The 21,752-nt window shown below is 47.1% G+C and overlaps 1 protein-coding gene across 4 annotated transcripts in view; it reads right to left on the bottom strand.

Annotated features, from left to right (window-relative positions):
• The window catches only part of CCDC110 (coiled-coil domain containing 110), a 49,708-nt gene that overhangs the window by 10,764 nt on the left and 17,192 nt on the right, over window positions 1-21,752 (bottom strand). The window contains exons 4-7 of one of the 4 annotated variants that reach the window (XM_088478819.1): window positions 20,700-20,765; window positions 16,706-16,807; window positions 8,425-8,481; window positions 4,789-6,162 (exon numbers count right to left, since the gene is read on the bottom strand). In XM_088478819.1, the coding sequence (XP_088334945.1) occupies window positions 4,789-6,162; window positions 8,425-8,481; window positions 16,706-16,807; window positions 20,700-20,765 (1,599 nt within the window). Of the gene's footprint in view, window positions 1-4,788; window positions 6,163-8,424; window positions 8,818-16,705; window positions 16,808-20,699; window positions 20,766-21,752 lie in introns of all 4 variants that reach the window. The other 3 variants (XM_088478818.1, XM_088478821.1, XM_088478820.1) reach the window with 3 other exon arrangements.

The following is a 21,752-nucleotide window of genomic DNA, read 5'->3' as shown; positions in this document are numbered from 1 at the left end:
GAAACCCTGCATGGGTGACGACACCACTGGGACAAACCCATCTGTGTAAACGCGGGCTGCGGAGCTAACTGGCCCACTAAGGTTGTAAGCGCCTGAGCGAAACCGTAATAGGCCGCGCCATTGACAAACACTGCCGGCAGAGGCCCTCCGCGCTACCCTCCCCCTCCGCTAAAGGTACTTTACACGTAGTACACTGTAGCCGGAGAGGAAAATCACTTTCAGACATGAAGGTACTAAGTATGTGACCCCTCTCACCAATTGTATTTTAAAGAGGTGAGAGACCACCCTGCAGCACCGCACCGCAAGGGCTTAGCAGAAAGAACGGGGACAGTAATAAAGCTGACAGTCAGAATAGAAGATACAGGCAGCAGAGCTGGCACAGTCACATACAATGCAAAGAAAATCAATTCCTGCACTAACCAGCGCTGATCACTCAACTACGCAGACACAGGGTCTGGTAGGACACAGCGCTGCATACACAGACCTGACCACAGCGGAGGAGAGGTATGCGGGGGGACCCAGACCAAGATGCTTCCTTCCAGGCTTCCAGCAGCGTTCACCATGCGTTCAGGAAGATGGCCGCCAAGGAGCAGAGAGGAGGCTGGCCTGGGGGAGGAGCGCTGCCACAGGGCAGTCGGCAGAGTGCAGAGAGGGCTGTGTGCAGCGGGGGAGGCGCTGGCTGTGAGACAGGGAAAGCGCGCTCCCCTGGCATGCATTTAACCCCCGGGACGTCGCAGCGCTACCGCTCTGCTGCGGTCCACTGTCCCAGAGGGGTAGTGGAAGCGCAGGTTCTTACCTGGCTCCACGCTGCAGCCAGTCCCCAGGGAGCCCCCTGCCTGGGGACTCTGGACCATGTAACAGCGAGGACCCACCGCGGGACCCCGCTGCTTACCTTGCTGTCCCCCTTGAACCCGGCCATGGTCCGGAACATCTGGGGTCACCGCTAGCTGTGACCCCAGATGCTCACCAGCATCCCCGGATCGGTACCGGCATTCTGGTACCGGCGGGGGTGTAGGGAAAACAGCATGGACGTCAGGACTGACTGTCCATGCTGTACATCCAGATGTGCAGCCACAGCTGCATGCAGAAAAGCTTCAGGGGCTCTTCTTAGCCCCCACTCCAACAGGTGCACCCGACTCCGGCCGGGCACCAAACTAAACTGAGGTGCCTTGGCTCGGGGGCGGGGTATAGGAGGGGGACCCTAGTGCATCCTGGGAGGCTGAAAGCTTAACTCTATGGTGCCCGATGACTGACGTCACACCTATACCCCAAGGTATCCTGTGGAACCCTATGGACTTCGTAGAAATAGAGATAACAAAGGTAAGTTCTTACCATATCTCATATTTTTCAGACACGAGCCCCTTAGTGCAAAGGAGGCGTAGTCTGGGTCTAAAGTCTATATACCTGGCCTTATACGGGCAGTCCGTGCGGCTTTGGTTATTACATATCCCCCGTGGCTAAATCCAAATATGCCTTCTTTAAGGATAAGGTTGTTGCCACTGTAATTCCTCTATCTGGTCAGGTGGATCATTTAGAGGAGGCGTGGAAAATCCGGGGTAAGCGGTTCCAGCCTCAAAAACGGTTGACCTTTTGCATACCCCTTTGCGGATAATTATTTTTCCGAATGGGAGTTACCTTTACGGGTAGATTCTCATGTTACACGCCGGAGTGCTACGTTGCCCATGCCCTCCAGGTCCTCCTTGAAGGAGGTTACACATTGCAAGGTGCAAATATATCTAAAATCCAAATTATTCCCTTGCTGGAGGGGCTTCCAGGCCGGCTATGGCCGTGTGCTGGGGGGCCAGAGCCATGGAGCGCTGGGTAGGTAACTGGATCTCTGCACACTGACTCTCCAGCAGAGCAGGTGGATAGTGGCAAATTCTCAGAGACTTAGCCACGTTCATAATGAGACAGTCTTACATATAGCCTCCTCCTTTCCAGAATCTCCTCGGCAGCAGTAGCGGCTCGCCGCTCCCTGTGGTTGCGCTCTTGGAAAGCGGACGCAGATTCCATTTGGAATGCTTTGCCTTTTACGGGATAGGTCTTGTTTGGCCCTCATCTGGACACGATTGTGGCCCCGCAGGAAGCAGCTACGTCTGCGTGTCTGCCATCGGCTACAGTCCCATCGGGGTCTGTGGCTTAGTCTTTTCGGCCCTGTGAGGCCAGGGTAAGTCTAAAATATAGCTTTCCAAGACGGTCAGTAGCCAGGAAATCTGCTCAACGTCACACCTATACCCCAAGGTATCCTGTGGATACCCTATGGACCCTGAAGTAGAAAAGTCAATAATATCACCGTCATTCAGACGTCATGTCCTTACCCGTCTGAGACCCGAAAGGCCGTTTAGAAGGCCGAAAAGGTGACTCCCCCTGTAAAACGTCCATCAGGTGCTATACCATTTGGACAATAAATTCACCCACACAGGCTCCTGCGAGACCTGGGGGGGGGGGCGAAAAACAGGGTACACTGGGGTACCATCAACTGTCCAGGGACCCCTGCATGTGATGAGACCACCACTCGCCGCGATAACCCCTATGGGGAAACGCAGGGGGCATTGCCCACAAGGGCTGTAAGCATCTTAGCCAGCCGAGGGCGGTCCCTTTTTGTGCAGGCACATTGACAGAAATGTGGCGTGATATATAATACAACATGCCCTCCATAAACCCTCAGCGTCTACATATCCCTCCGCTAACTGCACATGATATCAGTACATTATAGCTCGAAGAGGATATCCTCGCTCACTTTCAGACATGAGGAGTGTGAACGGAGCATATGTGACCTCCCACACAGAAAAACCACATTTACTGTGAGGTAATAAACACCCTGCAACACCGCACCGCAAGGGCTGTAGCAGAAGAACAGGGATAGGAAAAAGGCTGACAGTCAGAAATGAAAGTACAGGCAAACAGCGCTAGCATTTAAGTCACATACAATGCACAGATAACATCCTGCATTACAAGCACTGCGATCAACTACACAGACCAGAGCCTGGTAGGAAACAGTGCTGCATACACTGACCTTAATTGAAGGAGAGGTATGCGGGGGACCCGGACCGCAATGGCACCTGTAACAGCTTCCAGCAGCGTTTGTCATTCCCAGCACATGTAGTGAGAAAATGGCAACCGAGGAGCAGAGAGGAGGCGGGCCCGGGGGAGGAGCGCTGACACAGCCCGCTCAGACCGCTGTGGAATGGCACTGTGCAGCGGGGGAGACACTGGCTGTGAGACAGGGAAGGCGTTCTCCCCTGGTCTGCTACTAACCCCTGGGACGCCGCGCTGTACCGCACATGCTGCGGTCCGCTGTCCCTGGTGGTATAGTGGAAGGCGTAGGATCAGTACCTGGCCCCACGCGCAGCCGGTCCCCAGGGAGCCCCCTGCCTGGGAACCAAAAAGGACTGTGTTACCGGCGGGTGCTCACCGCGGGACCCCACTGCTTACCTTGTCCCCCGTGCATCCGGCCACAGTCCAGGTAGCCGGGGTCACCACTAGCTGTGACCCCAGCTACCAACCAGCATCCCCGGATCGGTACCGGCGTTCTGGTAGCAGCGGGGTGTAGGAGTGACAGCATGGATGTCAATACTGACTGTCCTATGCTGGAGCACTCTAGTTGTGCAGCCACAGCTGCAAAGAAATCTTCAGGGGCCTTGAAAAGACCCCCCTCTGTACGGTGCGACTGGTCCGGCCAGGCACCGACGAAGACTGAGTGGCCTGAGGCTCGGGGGCGGGGTATAGGAGAGGGACCCCAGTGCATCCTGAGAGGCTGAAAATTTAACTCTGTGGTGCCTGGATGTCTGCCGCCATCGCCTATACCCCAAGGTATCCTGTGGATACCCTATGGACCCTGCATAATTAACAGGTAGCATCATAGTACACGTCACCTGGTTGAATTTGACACTGAAGTGCTCGCAGTGCTTACGGTAGGGTATAGTCAACCTCCAGCGCTGCGAATGCATCCGATGGTACTCGATGGTTGCATACACTTCCTGGAGATGACATGCGCAAGTGGGCGTCTTAAGACAGGCTGGTGGGCGTCTGCATACACAAAATTGATCGCACTCCAAGACATAATGGGCGTGCTTATGCCTTGCCATGTGAGTGCCTGCCTTGCCGTCACTTAGCCGAATTTGCATACGAATTGAGCAAGCGGTCTCAATCAGGTCCTTAGGGCCTAATTCAGAGATGGACGCTAAAGCGATCGCAGCTGCGATTTCATATGCAATGCAGCTGCGAATATATGCTAATAGTTACAAAGCTTACCCGTGCATAAGAACGCCCATCGCTGCCTTCTCATGTGAGTACGACATCGCCTACCTGAGTAAATATCAGTAACATCGGCGCAGAACGAGCGCCCATCTTGCCCTTGCAGCAGGTCTGACCAGCCGCAGACTTGGCAGCTCTCCTGACACGCAGAGAGCTCTCATGCTGTGTAGGAGATCATAAGGGCTAATTTATACACACCCATGAAACGTCATTCAAACGTACACACCCTTGCATTTTTCTGACCACCCCCGTTACACACCTTGCCATGTATTCCTCTGTGCATCCTTACTCGCAATGCGATCGCTGCGCACGCACAGTTCAGCTTCTACGTATGCGCGATGGCAAACAATTGCTCGATTTGCTTACATAATCGCTACTGAGTTAATCTCTGAATCAGACCCTTAATTTCCTGCATATTATCAATGCAGTAATGTAACCTATTTTTAGAAGGTTCTGTGTTACTGAATTATCTTCCCACTGCAGACATGTAACATGTACCAGTACAAAGCTTTGTATCATAACTGTCATTACCTCTGCCTTCATCTGCTGGATTTCATATGCATCTAGTTTTCTTCTCAACAGACAGTTTTCAATCAATGCCTTTGTTAGCTTGGACTGTAGCTCTTGTTTCTCCTTAGTATAAGACACTAGCCTTGCCTTTGTAGAATCCAATACTTTACTGAGATTTTCTCTCTCGATGGTAACTGATGCCAGTTCTTCTAGCTTTTTATTCAACTCTTTTTTTAAAACATCGACTTCTTTCATCAAGAATTGTTTCTCAATGCTCAAAAAATTTCTCTCATCTTGGATAAGTTTCCTTTGGTTCAGAAGCTCTTCACATTTGTCAGCCACAACCTTCATGTCGTGGACGCAGTCTTCTCCGTCTTGTTCTGCATTAGATAATTTTAGCTGTAGATATACTTTAGCTGTCCTAAGTTCGCTGATTTCTTTTCTGCAATTGAAGTTTTCAGCCAGTAAGCACTGTGTGCTCACATGTAGTTGTTCTAATGCCCTCTGAAATTCAAAGTTTTCATTCCTGAGCCGCTGGTCCTGGACTTCTAACTGGTCCGATTTAATTAAGGAGTTTCTTAAGTCTTGTATCTTCAATACACGTTCACAAGTAATTGCTTTAATCTTGGCTATATCTACATCTTCCAGACTCTTCATTTGTTTCTCAAGATTTTCTATTTCGCATTTAAAATGTACAACTTGTTCTAGGGTTGTCTCATTTCCCATGCAGTCATCGTATTCGCACTGTCTAAGATGCTCTGAGTTCCTGGTGCTCCAACAAGGACTAATCAGTGGGGATCCGCTAATCTCGTCCTGAGGTTTGATAAGTGATGTGTTGCTGTGGTGCTGGGAAGGCATGTCTCTCCGATTACTCCCATGAATGGTGATGGTTGGTTTAGTCAGTGAATCTTTTGCATGGTACGTTACATGACTGGCATTTGCAGATGCCCCTGTCAAACTGTTTTCTTTCCGAGGTGAAGAAATATCTGTTATTCTTAAATGTCCAAACTCTGTTTCTTCAGTACCACCGTGTCTTCCGTTCAACTGTCCAGGAGAGAATTTGTGATGTTTTAGCAAATCCTCAAGCTCATCATCACTTTCAAAAGAAATAAAAGGGTATTTTGGCTCAGATTTATAATAGCTGGTGTATTTGTTGTGTTGTACATTAGCTGGATGTTTCTTTGAATAAGGTTCAATTGAGTTACTGGTATTGAGAGGTTTTGACTCTGCTGTTAATGGGAACCTAAGTGTCTCAGAAGATAAATGACGATATTTCTCAGCACGTTCTTCATTTCCTGGGGAATGATGCAATTTCTCACTTTTCTCTGTATCACTCGTCTTATCTGTGATAGTGAGCAGTCTGTCCATACACTGAGGTTGGCTGGAGTTATTATTCTGTAATGACATATATAATATTCTGGGTTAGGTGATCTATAAATAAAATTGTGTATTTAAATGATCAAAAGAAATTTTAACACAAAAGGTCCGATATTAAAAGTGCATTATGTTATTACCATTAAATAATGCCGCAATAAGTGACTGATACACTATTGTCATCAGAGTCCCCTCTTTCAACTGTTGGTGCCCAAGTGTGCAGGTGTCATTATTGGGGTGATAGGGCACATAAGGCTCTGCATGTGTGCAGATTTTGTTCTGCGAGATTGCTCGTAGTGCCCCTTAAGATGCAATATGGCTTGGGGGACACTGCGCATGAGCAGATCTCATTATGTGAGATCGCACGCAGCATCCCCTAAGCCGTAGCCTGTGGGTGCAGACTGGGCGGCAACAGACGTTATCAAAAACAGGGGTTTGTTGGCTCCATTTTCGAGAAGTGCAGAGGCCAGGCCCCGGCAGCTTGAAAACACTGGCAATCCTTTATAACCTAATGATTACAGATGATCGATGTTCACGCAGAGTGATGCGAAGCTACGTCTTCGAACACAGCAGCGAATCACAGAAGCTGGCAGACAGCTATTAACACAACTGCAGTATTAGCATATTTTAGGACAACTGTAGTCTGTAGCTACTGCATCCATCTCTAAATCAGGCTCATAGTGTCTACATATATGTAAAAGTATGTTTTCCGTAGGGCAGGGTAACAATATCTGGCGATCACCAGATAATAAATACTTAGCAGCCCCATAATCTGAAAAAGTTAATTATTGACAGCCAGGTTGGCGAAGATCTTCATTCATCCCTGTACTCCATGATTTTCCATAGTGCATAGATATTTTTCATTTCTATGGGGCAGCATTATTTGAAATAAGTGATTCCCCTCTTTCAAACAAGGGTGCCACTATCTTTCTACGCTCTAACATTGGGGATACAGGGCATTATTATTCTCATTATTATTTTATTTGGCACTACAGTGCCATCATCCTTACATTCGCACGACGATGGCACTTCCTGATGTGTACTTCCGGCTGCCAGAAGGTATTTTGTTTTTTATTAGTGAAACAATCACTATTGAGGATAATCGGTAACTATCCTTTGCAGTCTTAACGTATATGTGAAGAATGATCCCCACTCGTCCTCTGCAGCAAAGGGATTAATTCAGTGGTTCCCAGACTTTCTCAGTTCAAGGCACCCTTAGCGTCTCCATAATTTTTTCAACGCACCCCAAAGCGAAAATAATTACAGAGCAGTAGTTTGGTCAAAATAACGTAATAAGTATTTTAAAAAGAGAGAAAACAGTGCTATTCTCACCTATTGCCCCCTCCATCTCTCTCCCTTTGCCCACTCCATTTCTCTCCCATTGCCCACTCCGTTTCTCTCCCATTGCCCCCTCCATATCTCTCCCATTGCCCCATGTCTCTTCCTTTGCCCACGTCTCTCTTTCATTGAACACTACATCTCTCTCTTTGCCTCCTCTGTGACTCTCCCATTGCCCCCTCCATGTCTCTCCTTTTGCCCGCTCCATGTCTCTCCTCTCTCCCCCTCCGTATTTCTCTCTTTGCCTCCTCCATGTCTCTCCCATTGCCTCCTCCATTTCTCTCCATTTTCCCCCTTCATGTCTCTCAGTTGCTTCCACCATGTCTCTCCCTTTGCCCCATGTCCCTTTGCCTCTTCCGTCTCTCTCCATTTGCACCCTCCGTGTCTCTCCAATTGCCACTCTCCCTTACTTACCTTTAGTTGTGATCGTCAGCACCGTTCTGCAGCATCACTCATCAGATCAGCAATAGGCAGCCTCAGGATTCACTGCAGTGACAACTCTCACCCTGCTCATTGCAACCCCCCCCTCCCCACCACTCCACACCACGCCGCCAACCTCTCTTCCACCCGTGCAAAATAATCTATATTTTTTTATGAAAAAAATACAAAGGCCACCAGCTACATGGCACCCTGGTGAAAGCGCCTGCACAGATTGGGGACCACCGGGTTAATCTCTTGCAATGATGCCCAATGTGAATATACAGTATAAATAAGTTCTACATTCATATTGGTGACAAGTTAGGATTGTTATGTTCTCACACTGTCTAACATGATCTGTGTTTCTGGTACTGCTATACAGTGAGCATTTGGTAATCATTAATGTGAAGTTGGGAAGACATCTGCCTGGGTCCTCTCATGAATTGTATCTGATAGTCAGTACATCTTGTACATGGCACAATCGATTATTGGCATTTTAGATGCACCTGGTAAAATGTTTTCACTTACATCTGTTTTTCTTAAATGTGTAAACTTTTCTTCAGTGTCACTCTGCGTTCCTTTCCACTGAAAAAGATCATCAACACTTTCATAACAAACACAATGATATTTTGGTTGAGAGTCATGATAGCTGGTGTATTTCAGCCTACTGTTGTCCTGTACATCAGCATATGTAGATACAGGTGGATATTCCTTTGCATAAGGTTCAGCTGAATTGCTACATTTTGATTCTGCCACTAATGGGGATCTAGGCGTCTCAGAAGCTGCATTGTGATATGTCTCGGTGCGCTCTCCCTGTGCCGGATCATCCCGTAATATCTGTCTTTTCTCTGGGTCACTCATCTTATCTGTGATAGTGAGCGGTGTGAACATCCTGTCCATAACTTGTGTAGAGTTATAATCCTGTAATTATATTTTCTGTATTAGGTGATTTAGTTAGAATTGTGACATGAAATGATCAAAATCAATGGTTACACAAATATACATATAAATGAAATCACCACCAACGGTTTAAATCCAAGAAAATGTAATGCTTCTTTTCTTCACTTTTTGTGTTCACACCAGTTCAAAATATTTTCTTCCTAATAATCATTGCTTAGTTTTCATAAACTGAGGTTATGTCACATAGGACCTGATTCTGAGTTGCATGCATGCAAGGCCGTCGAGAGCCCCGACAGTCCTGGTACTGGGTTGGGGACGTGTCCTAATTTGGGACACGTGGCCACACTCCACACAAATTATTATTATTTTTTTAAATATTATGTGCGGTGCTGTGAGATCAGCACAGGGACAACACCTAGGGGAGATCAGTACAATCGCCCCCACCTGTAGCCTGCAGCAGCAGTCTCCTCTCTCTCACTGCCTGATGTGCCGCTATACAAAGTGGCCAGTGGCAGCAGCTGACTCAGGCCCCCGCCGTTCCCCTCCAACCAGCCTGTGCCCTGGTAAGTAGTACCCGCCCCCCCCCACTCATCTGCGAATGATGCTACAAACTCCTTACCTTGTACACATATACTGTACGTTCACCCGACTGTGCAAGCTGTGAAACGTCCACTTTTAGGGTCATGCATGCTGTAATACAGACTGAACATCCTTATACGCCACCATCAATCGCACCATCGAAACTTGCAGCAGCCCTATGGCAGGTGTAGTTTCTCTGTTTGACCGCGGCCTCCTATGTTTATGGCTGTGCATCTGGTAAAGCAGTCACTTCTACCGACACGCCCGCGACATTCCCATAACACGCCCACTGATCTGACCTTTGTTACTTGCATTCCTAACCACCTCCCAATTACCACCCAGGAATGCCCAGCACTTTTCCACCACACTTCTCATACCATCTGCCCCGATGGCAACAGCATCTTTCTGCGTACACTCTGGGTAACGCATGCGCCTCAATGCTCCATGTTGCCCCAGACGCCAGGCGTGAGTGAGCCGCGCCCAGCGGTGTGGTGTAGTGACTTTTTCTTTACATTTGCCTCATAGACGATACAAAGCATTGCTCAATCTGTACCAGAGACGTCGGAGTGCACTTTTAACTGCACAGGAATTAGTTTTAAATATGTACAAAGTCGCAGGTGATGCACAAAAGAAGCAGCGCTTCGTATATAGATTCAGACTCAGGGGTATATTTACTAAAGTGCGTCCATAGCAACCAATCATATTATAGTTATCATTTATCTAGCACCTTCCAGAAGATAATATCTAGAATCTGACTGGTTGCTATGGGCAACATCTCACATCTAAAAACCAGCACTTAAATATACCCCTCAGACTCATTCGCACACAAATGTACAAGTGTCGAAATATCATATTAATCAATGCAGTCTCGCTAAGCGGTTTTGTTCCATCACATTGTGACTAAGGGCCTGATTCAGAGTTGTATGCGAATGCTGCCGCAGCTGCGATGTGGAAGTATGCAAATGTTGCAGCCACCGGGAGATGTATTGAGACGCCCACCTGCAGCTTGGCAAATCCAAGCATCTGCATAAAATGTTGCAGCATCTGTGTACAAAGACGCAGCATCGGACACGGATCATTTGATTATCGCAGTCCTGAGTGAGTCTATTGTCCCACAGAATAGCCGTGAGAATTGAGACACTGAAGCCATATTTCGAGCATATGGGATCGCAGACACAGGGTGTAACATGCCCCCAATAATTCTCTTATGAGGTAAATATTATACCTATATATATATTTTATTAATATATTAGTGGAAAAATAATTGTTTAATTTTATTAATAGAGCAATAAGTTTTATTGATTATATTAAAGAGGTATAATTAAGTAATCATTAATTGTTTTTTTAAAATGATGACGGAAGCGTTATACATTTTATGATGTGGGTACGATTTATAACCATAAAATAATAAATGCTTCTCCGTCATTACAATCAGTAAATGTAGCTTATAGTTATTATTAGTTGATTTGAGTATAGAAACAGATTATGGTCCTGATTCATACCCTGACACAGCGCCGATATTTAACCAGTAGGAGGGATGTTTTGCTAATGCAAATGAGCAAAAAAACAGAAATCTCTTACTGTACATGGGCGAACCCAAGTGTCCTTTACCGTTGGCAATTGCGTAAGGCATCACTAACACTTGAGAAGAGGTTTGCGATCCTCCGACGTTTGAGGGTGGGGACTGGGAAGTGATCGCAAAAAGGGGCCGTTTCATGTGCATGTCAGGGGAGTGTCACAGGCGTGTCTAGGATGCTACTGTGTTCCCAATCGCAAACCCAATGATTCAGAGGCCATGTTTAGTTGGATTAGAGTAGAGTAGACCCTAGGCTACAGCAAATGTCGATGGTGCGACCAATGTTGCTTCGCTGTTCTAGTGTTTACAACCTCCATTGCAAATGCACAGACCACACAACCTACAAGGGATTCAGTATGATTTACCGCTGGCCGCATGGCCGGCGGTGAGAATCCCGATCGTCGAAAGGTAAGTGTTGACTAACCTATTCTACCCCCTAACCCTCTCTTATGGGTGCCTAAACCTCCACAGGGAGACCTTGGGGTGTAGGTGATGGGAATCAATCCAGGCACCACGCAGTTAAAGCTTTCAGCTCTCAGGATGCATTGGGTCCACTCTCCCTATACCCCGCCCCCGAGCCAGAGACATCAGCCCCTAAAGGTTATTTCTTTATTTTATTTATTTTACAAAGACTAGAGCACGCAGCAGCAGACTGTACATGGGACGTCTGCGCTGCCGCTCCGTCACCACTCCGGTGCCGCGGCGCCAGTACTGATCCGGGGATCGCGGCGGATGGCCCGGGGGTCAGCGCCAGCCAGGGCCCCCGGAGAGGACTTAGACTGCACCCGGACATCAGGGAACAGGAAAGGCGGGTTGCCACGCACGGTGACCCCCGCGTAATGGAAGTCGATACCTCCAGTCTCGGAGGACAAACCGGAGGTGCTGGGAGTGGACGCAGGCTCCGGCCATTGCGTTTCACTGGGCCACCAGGGACATATTTGTGCGTGAAACCAGTATCCCAGGGGTTAATAACCGGCCAGGAGAGACAGCTTCCCCGTTTAAGTGGCTCCTCCCCTCAGCTCAGCACGCCTTTCCACTGCGGTCTGGCTTCCCTGAGCTACGCTCCTCCTCTGGACACGCCCCCTCTGAGGTCTCCGGCGGCCATTTTCTATGTGCAGTCGCAGTTCTCCCAGGACAGCGCGTGGTCCAGTCCACCCGCATACCTCTCCCCAGGGTCAGCAGCGCTATTTCCTACTAGACACTTCGTCTGTGTAGTTGAGTATAGTGTCGCTTTGCAGCGTCTTTCTGCATTGTATGTGACTTGTGTTAGCGCTGCCTGTCTGTGTCTTTTTCTATCTGTCAGCTTATGGCTATACCATTTCACTCATTCTGACCTAATAGATGTGTTGTTAGGGTGGTTCATACCTGACCTCATATATATATATATATATATATATATATATAAAATATCATACAAACTCGGCACTCACATGCTTTTCCAACTGCAACTCCTTTGAACATAGGGAATGTTGGTTCCAAAATATTGCAATAATTTGTTAAGATGGCTAGTCCCTACACTGATTCTCAGATAATTGAACTTGATCTGCCACCTTTGGCTCAAGCTGCATACATTTTAAACATGAAACTGGGTCCTGCCTATAGCTGCATACACACACAACGATTTTTTGAACGATTATCGTTAAACGATAATGTTCATTTTCTGAGTCAAATGATGAACGATTATCGTTCATGCGCGTTCACGTTTGCAGTTTGTAGTTCAGTCAGACTTGTCAACTGAACGATTTTCAGTAAGTTAATATGCAAAAATCGTTTGTAGTTCTAAAAAAATCGTTCATTACATTTAGTAAATGAACAACTTTAGTAAACGATTTTAGTTAATTTTTTCAAGGGAAAAAATCGTTTACTAAAATCGTTCATTAACTAAATCGTTGTGTGGTATTACCACAGGGTGGATCTCCACCATGGGTAGATGTTTTCTCTAACTCAGTACAGAGTCTGGCAGCAACCTCTACTGCTCTTCAGACCAGGTTGCAGAGTGAGAAGCCCGTTAGACCAGCTAAGCGTCCTGTGTTGTCATCTCAATCCACACAGAATGTCAGAATCTGAGATGTCTTCTGATGACGGAGAGGTGGATGATGCCTCTATCCCTGACTCCCCTCGACAAGAGGCGAAGCCTAAATCAAGGATTAATATTCCTGCCTTGGTGTGTGTGGTCAGATCCGCATTGGTTACAGAGGATGACAAACCAGCCCCTAAATCCAAATACAATCTGTTTAAACAGATAAAGGTATCTTCAGCAGTATTCCCTCTATCAGATCAGCTGGTAGATCACATGGCTGAGGCCTGGTAAGAGGTATCAACCTCAGAAACGTTTGACCTCATATTACCCATTTCCTGAGCCTCATTGTAATAAGTGGGAATCGCCCCCCGCAGTGGTTTCACACGTTACACAGTTAATTAAAAGTGCAACGTTACCGATGCCCTCCATTTCTTCCTTGAAGGATCCTACGGATAGGAAGGTGGAAACTTGCCTAAAGTCTATATACTCTCTTTGAGGAGCTGTTGCCCGGCCATCCATGGCTATCTCCTGGGTAGCTAAGGCCATAGAGAGTTGGGCTGATACACTTGAGGACTCCTTGGAAGTTCCAGAGAATCCGGTGTCACTGGTCGGCAATATTAGAGATGCAGCTGCATAAATATTGGTGAGGCCGCTCTGGATGCTAGTCTACTGACATCTAGGGTCTCGGCTGCGGCTGTGTCTGCACGCCGTTCCCTGTGGCTTCACTATTGGAGCGTGGATGCCGAATCTAAGAAAAGGCCTGGAAGCCTTACCCTATAATGGGGAGATTCTGTTTGGTCCAGACTTGGACAAAATTGTTGACACGTTGGCCAAATACAAATCTGCATTTCTGCCCTCAGCATCTGCTCCTGCAAAGTCTCCAAGTTGCTCCTTTCGGTCCTTTCGTACCCAAGGAAAATCCAAAGGGCAGTCCTTCTCTTGCCAAGAAGACTGCCAAGCCTAAGAAACAGGCCTGGAGCACAAACCGGAGGATAAACCCGCAGCCTGATGGGACCAGGGTGGGAGGCTGACTTCTTCAGTTCGCCCAGTGCTGACGTCAAACCACCAAGGATGCTTGGGTAAGAGAAGTGATCTCTCAGGGGTATGCCCTCTGGTTCCTTCGAAGGCCTCCCCACCAATTTTTCTTCCGATAAGGCTTTGCAGATCCAGAAAGTCATACAGTCCTTGCTGCAGGCAGGGGTAATTGTACCAGTTCTGCCATCTCCATGAGGGACTGGATATTATTCTACTCTCTTTCTGGTTCTGGGATCCATGGTGTCCACATTCCACACGGTAGAATATGCATAGTTCCATTCCAGGCCCCTTCATGGGCTGATCCTCTCCAGGCGGAATGGATTACCCCACCGGGTCAGAGCTCAGATGATAGTACTATTTCTGGAGGTGCATCTGTCCCTCTCTTGGTGGCTACAGACATCTCATCTAACCAAGGGTCGCCCCTTTTGGATCCCGGACTGGATAATCCTAATAACGGACGCTAGTCTCCGGGGATGGGGCGCAGTGACCGGTGCACACTCCTCTCAGGGCCGGTGGACAACAATAGAGGCATCCCTGCCCATCAACATATTGGAACTTAGGGCTGTGTACAGGCTCTCATGATGGCAAAGCACATTCTTCATGGAAAGCCCATGCAGGTTCAGTCCAACAACACCATCACAGTGGCTTACATCAACCATCAAGGAGGTACTCGAAGTCCGGCAGCAATATCAGAATTGTCATGCACTCTGACCTGGGCAGAATCTCATCTACCGGCTATATTGGCAGTGTTCATTCCGGGAGTTCTCAATTGGGAAGCGGACTTCCACAGCCGTCACAACGTGCATCCAGGGGAATGGTCTCTTCACCAAGAGGTGTTTCAACTTCTAATGGACAAATGGGGTCTCCCAGAGGTGGATCTCATGGCCTCCCGACACAATCACAAGTTACCAGTGTACGGGTCCAGAACAAGAGATGACAAAGCAAGCCTGGTGGATGCTCTGTCAGTAAAAGGGACCTTCCGGTTTGCGTACCTATTTCCTCCAGTCTCTCTGCTTCCTTGGGTTCTTTGGAAGTTCAAGCAAGATGGAGACACTGTCCTGCTGGTGGCTCCAGCTTGGCCCAGACGTCAATGGTACTCAGATCTTCGGAGTCTCTCCATCGACATTCCATTTCTACTGCCTCAACTTCCGGGCCTGTTGTCTCAGGGTCCTTGCCTTTACCTGGATTGTCTGTCTTTGATGGCGTGTCTATTGAGTCATCCCTCCTAAGGTCAAAGGAATTCTCTACCTTAGTCATCAACACGATGCTTAGAGCGCATAAACCTGCCTCCGCCAGGATCTACCACAGACTGTGGCATACATATTTCCAGTGGTGTCGTACAAGAGATTACGAACCTCAGGTGTTTCAAATTTCCAGAATACTGGCATTCTTTCAAGCTGGATTGGACCTCAGCCTACGCCTGACCTCGTTGAAAGTGCATGTCTCTGCACTGTCAGTGTGATTCTAACGTAGAATTGCTCCGCTTCTGCATATCCATACCTTCCTCCAGTTTGTCCTCCGGATTCAACCTCCCTTTGTTCCCCCAGTGGCTCCTTGGGATTTGCCAGTAGTTCGTTGGGCTCTCCTGTCGTCCTCCTTTTATGATATTTCACCGGGACAGGGCGGTGCTTCATACTCATCCTGAGTTCCTTCCAAAGGTTGTTTCTAGTTTCCATATTAATCAGGAAATTATAGTACCGGCCTTTCTATCACCAGACCTCTCGGCAGGTGAGGCCTCATTGGATGTGGTCTGCGCCCTCAGGATTTATGTGGACCGTACCAGTTCTTTTCGGATATCAGACTCCTTGTTTGTGCTCTATGGATTTCACAAGAAGGGATGGCCAGCCAATAAACAAATATTGGCTAGATGGCTTCGTATGACTATCTCAGAAGCTTACACGCAGGCAGGCCTGCCTGTTCCGACTTTTGTTAAGGTTCATTCTACGCTGTTTGTGGGTCCCTCGTGGGCAGCTTACCGTGGTGCCTCGGCTGTTCAGCTTTGTAAGGCGTCTACATGGTCTTCTGTCCAGACCTTTCTAAGGTTCTATGCATTTGATACCTTCGCCTCTCAGGATGCTTCCTTTGGGCGCCGGATTCTCCTCTCAGCGCAGAAGCGTCCCCACCCTTAAAAGGACTGCTTTTGAACATCCCCAAGGTCTCCCTGTGGAGCCTATGGACCCTGAAGAAGAAAATGAGAGTTATGGTAGGAACTTACCTTTGTTAACTCTCTTTCTTCGATGTCCTTAGGGTCCACAGGGCACCTGCCCTGACGCACCTGGCTTCATATGGGCTATGGTTCTGGTCACCGGTTTCCCATCTCTTTCTGTGTGAGAATGTGATTCTTGAGTGTACCAGTCTTCCTTCTCTCTTATCCTCCTTCGGCCTTTGGCTTGCTACCAACTGAGGAGCCTCTGGCTAGGGGGAGGGGTATAGGGAGAGTGGACCTAACGCATCCTGAGAGCTGAAAGCTTTAACTGCGTGGTGCCCGGATTGGTTCTCATCACCTACACCCCCAAGGTCTCCCTGTGGACCCTATGGACTTCGAAGAAAGAGAGTTAACAAAGGTAAGTTCTTACCATAACTCTCATTTTACCCCTCTTAACATATTGAGCATCTCGCAGACTGGATGAAAGAATTTGTGTAACACATAGAAAATGTCACTGAAATTTACAGTATGCAACAATTTTAATTTATTGTACCATGTCTTCATATTTTGGTGCACTGGTCACTTTTGCTGTGAAAGGGCTACTTTTCATTTTTCTGGTGGATTGATTTAAAATGTCATTAATTTCCAAATACACCTGAAAAAAAAGGCAATTTAACCCAGCTTTGTAATAAACTATATGATATTTACAATTAAACACATCCTAAAGCACTAATAAGTGGAGAAAAGACAATCATATACTTATAAATATAGAGATGTGCATGCTAGTTACAGCTGAAAAGAAAAAAATATTTTATTCATGTCACTCAGGCATATGCACCAAACACTTCATGTAATTGCTTATTACTGCACTAGTAAAATGGCCCCAGTGGAATGGGATTGATATGCCGGAGGCTGTTTAGTCGCCGGTTCAAATACCGACAGCGGATGCCCGAAGGGCAGGTAAAGGTAAGTACCCTGACATCCCCTGTTCCCCCCTAACCTTCCCTTAGTGGTGCCTAACCCTAACCTCCCCCCTTAGTGCCTAACCTTAACCTCCCCAGGGGGTGCCTAACCCTAACCCCCCCTTACCGCTCCCTAAACCTAACCCTCCCGCGGGGTGCCAAACCCTAACCTCTCCCTAGGGGTGCCTAACCCTAACCCTCCGCCCTAGGGATGCCTAACCCTAATCTCCCCCCCCTAAACCTAACCCCGCTAGACTCCCTAATCCTAACTCTCCCCCCCACACTGCTAACGCTAAGGGCTCCCCGGACTTACCTTTGTTTGGGATGGCGTCCTCGGCGTTCCGACATCGGGATTATGATAGGCATTGATATTTCGACGCCTATCATAAATCCCTAGCCGGCATTCCGCTGTCGGCATTGTGACATATGACTATATCCCGGCCCCAGCATAAGCCAGGTCAGTTCAGCACACCTCCACTTCACCCTGTACACTCCCTACTATACTTACCTGTCCTCTTGCAGGATGGCTGTCCTGTCTCCGTCGTCTGCATTGGGAGCTGTTGGGTGGACTGTGCATGTTGGAGATATGATGTGTATTTTGTAGTGACTTTATGTATTTTAGACTATGCAAACTGGTGTAGGTCTCACTCTTCATCAGCCCCAATGACTGTAAATGCAGGAGACCTGTTGTCCAGGTCAGTTTATATACACTCTGCAGTAAATGTGCATTCACTGATCAGGGGCACAGTGGCACCAGCTGCCACCATATTCTCAGGTTAAAATTATAGATGTCTACGGACAGTCCAATGTTGTTGCTCAGTGGGATCCCCAATATTAATGACAGATTAGCTGATCACTATAAATGTCTGAACAATTTGCAAATTGATTCTCATTGAATCAGGATAAAAATAGAAAAATTCTTAAGATTCCTTTTCAATTTGAGAAACAGTAAAAAAAATGAATTCAAACAAGTTTGAGATTCAAGCTGGTTTGACCATGTCTGAATCAACTCGAACTTAAATTGATATAAATTATTTCAACTAAATCTCTGCAAACCTCTAACAGTGAAATTCACCATTGTTGTGTTCGTACTTCAAATTAAACAAATATGTTAAAATAATTTTTAATTATTTTAAAGTATCTATAAATATATATATATATATATATATATATATAAAATTTGCTTAGTCCCTTTGGGCATGGATCGCTATTCTGCTTATACGCACGCAACGCAGTTGCTGTAATATCAGCAGTGACATGTAAATGTTTGCATTCGCATTGCGATCGCAGCCTGACATAAAAACGTACACTTCCCCTTACTCACATCTGTATTCTTTGACAACATAGGTAAACAATCGGTAACATTGGACCCATACGCACAGTTAAGGCAGGTCAGACCTCACTCAGGAATTGCTAACTTCAACGCACGCTATGAGGCCTAAGGTGGCGTCTGGTATCGCAGTGGCTAATTTATGCAGCCCATGCAACAGCGTTGAAACGCACTGGCACACCTGCGTTCGCCAGAACATCCCCACGTTACCACCCACAGACGACACTTCCTGTCAATCACTCTGCCATGGGTCTGCCTAGCCTTTGTGATCGCAGTCCCGATCGCATTGTCTGGTTCACGCACTGCAATGCATATGCATGCGCAGTGCGAAGTAATGGGCTGATTGCGTGCGTATAAGCAATTGCATTCCTTGCTGAATCAGGCCCTTTGTCCAGACTGCTCTTTAAATTTGAATATCTCAAAGACTAATTAAGATATTAATGTGAGTCTTTTGCGACGGATTTCAATCAGCAATAAATGACAGAATTTGGAATAAAACTGTATAAAATTTGGTGAAAAAAAAAATTGACAAAAACCTTAATAAATTCTTTAGTATAGCTAACCTTAAATCTCAAGAAAACTACCAGAACACAAAGCCGGAACAGTGACCCGGGGGAAGCGGGAGAGGGGTGACCACCACCGGCTCTTGTCACGCACTACATGGTGGTCTGTGCTTTCACATGGACCCAGTGCCCTAGCCATGTGCGGACACTGTTTACGTTCTGCCCAGTTCGGCTCCTGATCGGCTGCGTGACGTAGCTATTACATAATAAGTGAGGGTGCGTGGGTGCCACAACACAAGGCTGCTGCCGTAGGGGGCGCTCTTCCCTCACCTACTTTCTCCAACACGTCGATTCCAGGCTCGCTACTCCCAGCCAATCAGCACCAGGTTTGCGCCTTGAAAGCAACGCCTCTTTTCTCTGCTTTCCACGAGAGCTGCCGGCAGCCGCTGATTGGCGGGTTGCTGGGAGACGGTGAGGGGGAGTAACTGTGCATTATCATTTCCATCTATAGGGGCTCAGCTTGCAATACCCCCTGGAAACGATCCATTTTGCTTCAGAGTCCATGGCCCAATATATAATCGCACTTACAAATTAGCGAAATGTTACAATAAAAAAATCCCCCCAAACCATAAAAGGGCGTGGCTTAGCCAGTTATGTTTCACACACATCTTTTATTATCCGATTCCATCGTATTAACATATGATCTAGCCGTTACCTAGCAAAACATTTTCTGTACATATGTTCTGGGTTCAAATTGGCAAAATGTTCGCCATGGGCATACTAGTTATTTAAATATTGTTTAAAATGAGAAATTAAAATTTATGTAAAAATACCCATTTTAAAGAAATTATTAAACATACAGTATATGTTGAACCCTGAACGCAAACTGCAAATTTTTTTTAGGTCTATTAAATACTGTAATGAAAATATGTTTGTGGCTTTAGAATCAGTAATTTCTGATTGCATTTCGAATGGATTCACAGTTTCCCTGCATCTTTACTTATTACAAACAAGCCGATACTACTGCTTGGTGCAATTGTCTGGCAACTGGATAACTGTCCAATTTGGCACAAGCCTAAATTGAATGGTTTATAACCATTTCACCCATATTATTGCAGATCCTGTACGCTGGGTGTAGTTTACCTTCACTGGCCCTAATGTTACACTGGCCTGTATCTAGGGGGCACAAGGGCAGTACTCAGGGGCATTTCTAGAGAAGAGGGAGCCCGTGTGCAGTCTCCGACACAGGCCCCCTCCTCTCCGCCCAGCAGCCGGCAGTGCACTGAGCTGTGCGCAGCCAGCGCCGGAGTTATAGACTCTGGGCACTAGAGTGCGCCCAGAGTCTATAGTGTATGCACAGGTCACCGGGAAAATGGGCGCAATGGCCACTTTCCCTGTACTGCGCATGTGCAAACGACGGGAAAATGGCCGCCATGGCCATTCTCCAGTCGTTTTACAGCACCGGACCCCCGCGCCGACGTGGGACTCCGGAGAGGTAGGTAATATTATGGGTGCAGGGTGTGTGGTGCGGGGCCCCCCTGGACCCAGGGGCCCGTGTTCCCCACACACCCTACGCCCCTGGCAGTACTAAGTAAGCACAGACGCTTCATGCATGTGGCAACACTCTGCTATAAAGGTCCAATATATACAGAGATCTTTCCTTTTATGGGTAAACTATAGCACACCTTCACATGCATTAGAAAGTGTGCCCATGTATGTGTTTACCAAGACAAGCACAAAACAGTGTCTTACCATATCAACATCTTTAAATGTTTGCTGCTGAAGTTCATTAAATGAATGCAGATGTTGTTGAAAAGCCTGCAAATAAATATGCATGAATTTGGTGTTGACATTATAATCACTTAAACACGCACGCACATGCTCACACGGACCAGCACCTCGCACCATTCGCGTCCCGCTCCGAGCCCAGATTTGCTTAATTTTGCTCAGAGCACTATGTGGCGAGAGTACTTTTAAGCGAATCTGGGCTGCCGTCAAATGTGGACGCTGTAGCGATGACTCGCACCCGCGAGTATATCGCAAGTGGTTGTATTGACTACATAGTTTGATTCAGAGAAGGACGCAGACGTCTTCTGGCGATTGTCCAAATGGTACTACAAAGTCCTTCATTGGTGTACATCCTTGCATGAAAATATATATGAATGAGCAAGGACTGAGACGGCCCTTTTCAGCTACCGTACGCGCTATAATACTGCCTTGTGTGACTTTAGATGGCACCTTCATTGGTGTACATCCTTGCATATTAATATACAGTATGTATATGAGCAAGGACTGAGACGCCCCTTTTTAGCATCTGTACACATTGTAATACCGCCTGGTGTGTCTTTAGATGGCACCTTCATTGGTGTACATCCTTGCATATGAATATATGTATACGGGCAAGGACTTAGACTCCCCTTTTCAGCATTTGTACGTAATATCGCTTGGTGTGTTTGTAGACGGCACCATAAGTTTCACCATCGAAACTTGCCCCAGCCCTATGGCAGGTGCAGATTTACCATCTGAGCATGGCCTCCAAAGTGAATGATTGAGCGTCTCAGTACACAACCAGTTCTGTTACACTCCCATAACACACACATAAGACAGATCATCTCCATCTGTTTAGTCACCGCCCATGAATGCCCAGCACTTTTTCAATCCATCTCTGATATGGTGCATCTCGAATGCAGCAGCACCTTTATACGTACACTCTGTACAACACATGCACACTAGGATAATGGAAAACTCAGGGAGACAAAGACATTAGATAATAACCAATCTCCAAATAGGCCAGATGAAGTGAGT

The sequence above is a fragment of the Taudactylus pleione genome, unplaced genomic scaffold (genome assembly GCF_031769625.1).
Source record: "Taudactylus pleione unplaced genomic scaffold, aTauple2 ptg000218l, whole genome shotgun sequence".
Classification (NCBI taxonomy): domain Eukaryota; kingdom Metazoa; phylum Chordata; class Amphibia; order Anura; family Myobatrachidae; genus Taudactylus; species Taudactylus pleione.
The sequence above is the reverse complement of the archived record's forward strand: the minus strand, read 5'-3'. Positions and strand labels throughout refer to the sequence as shown.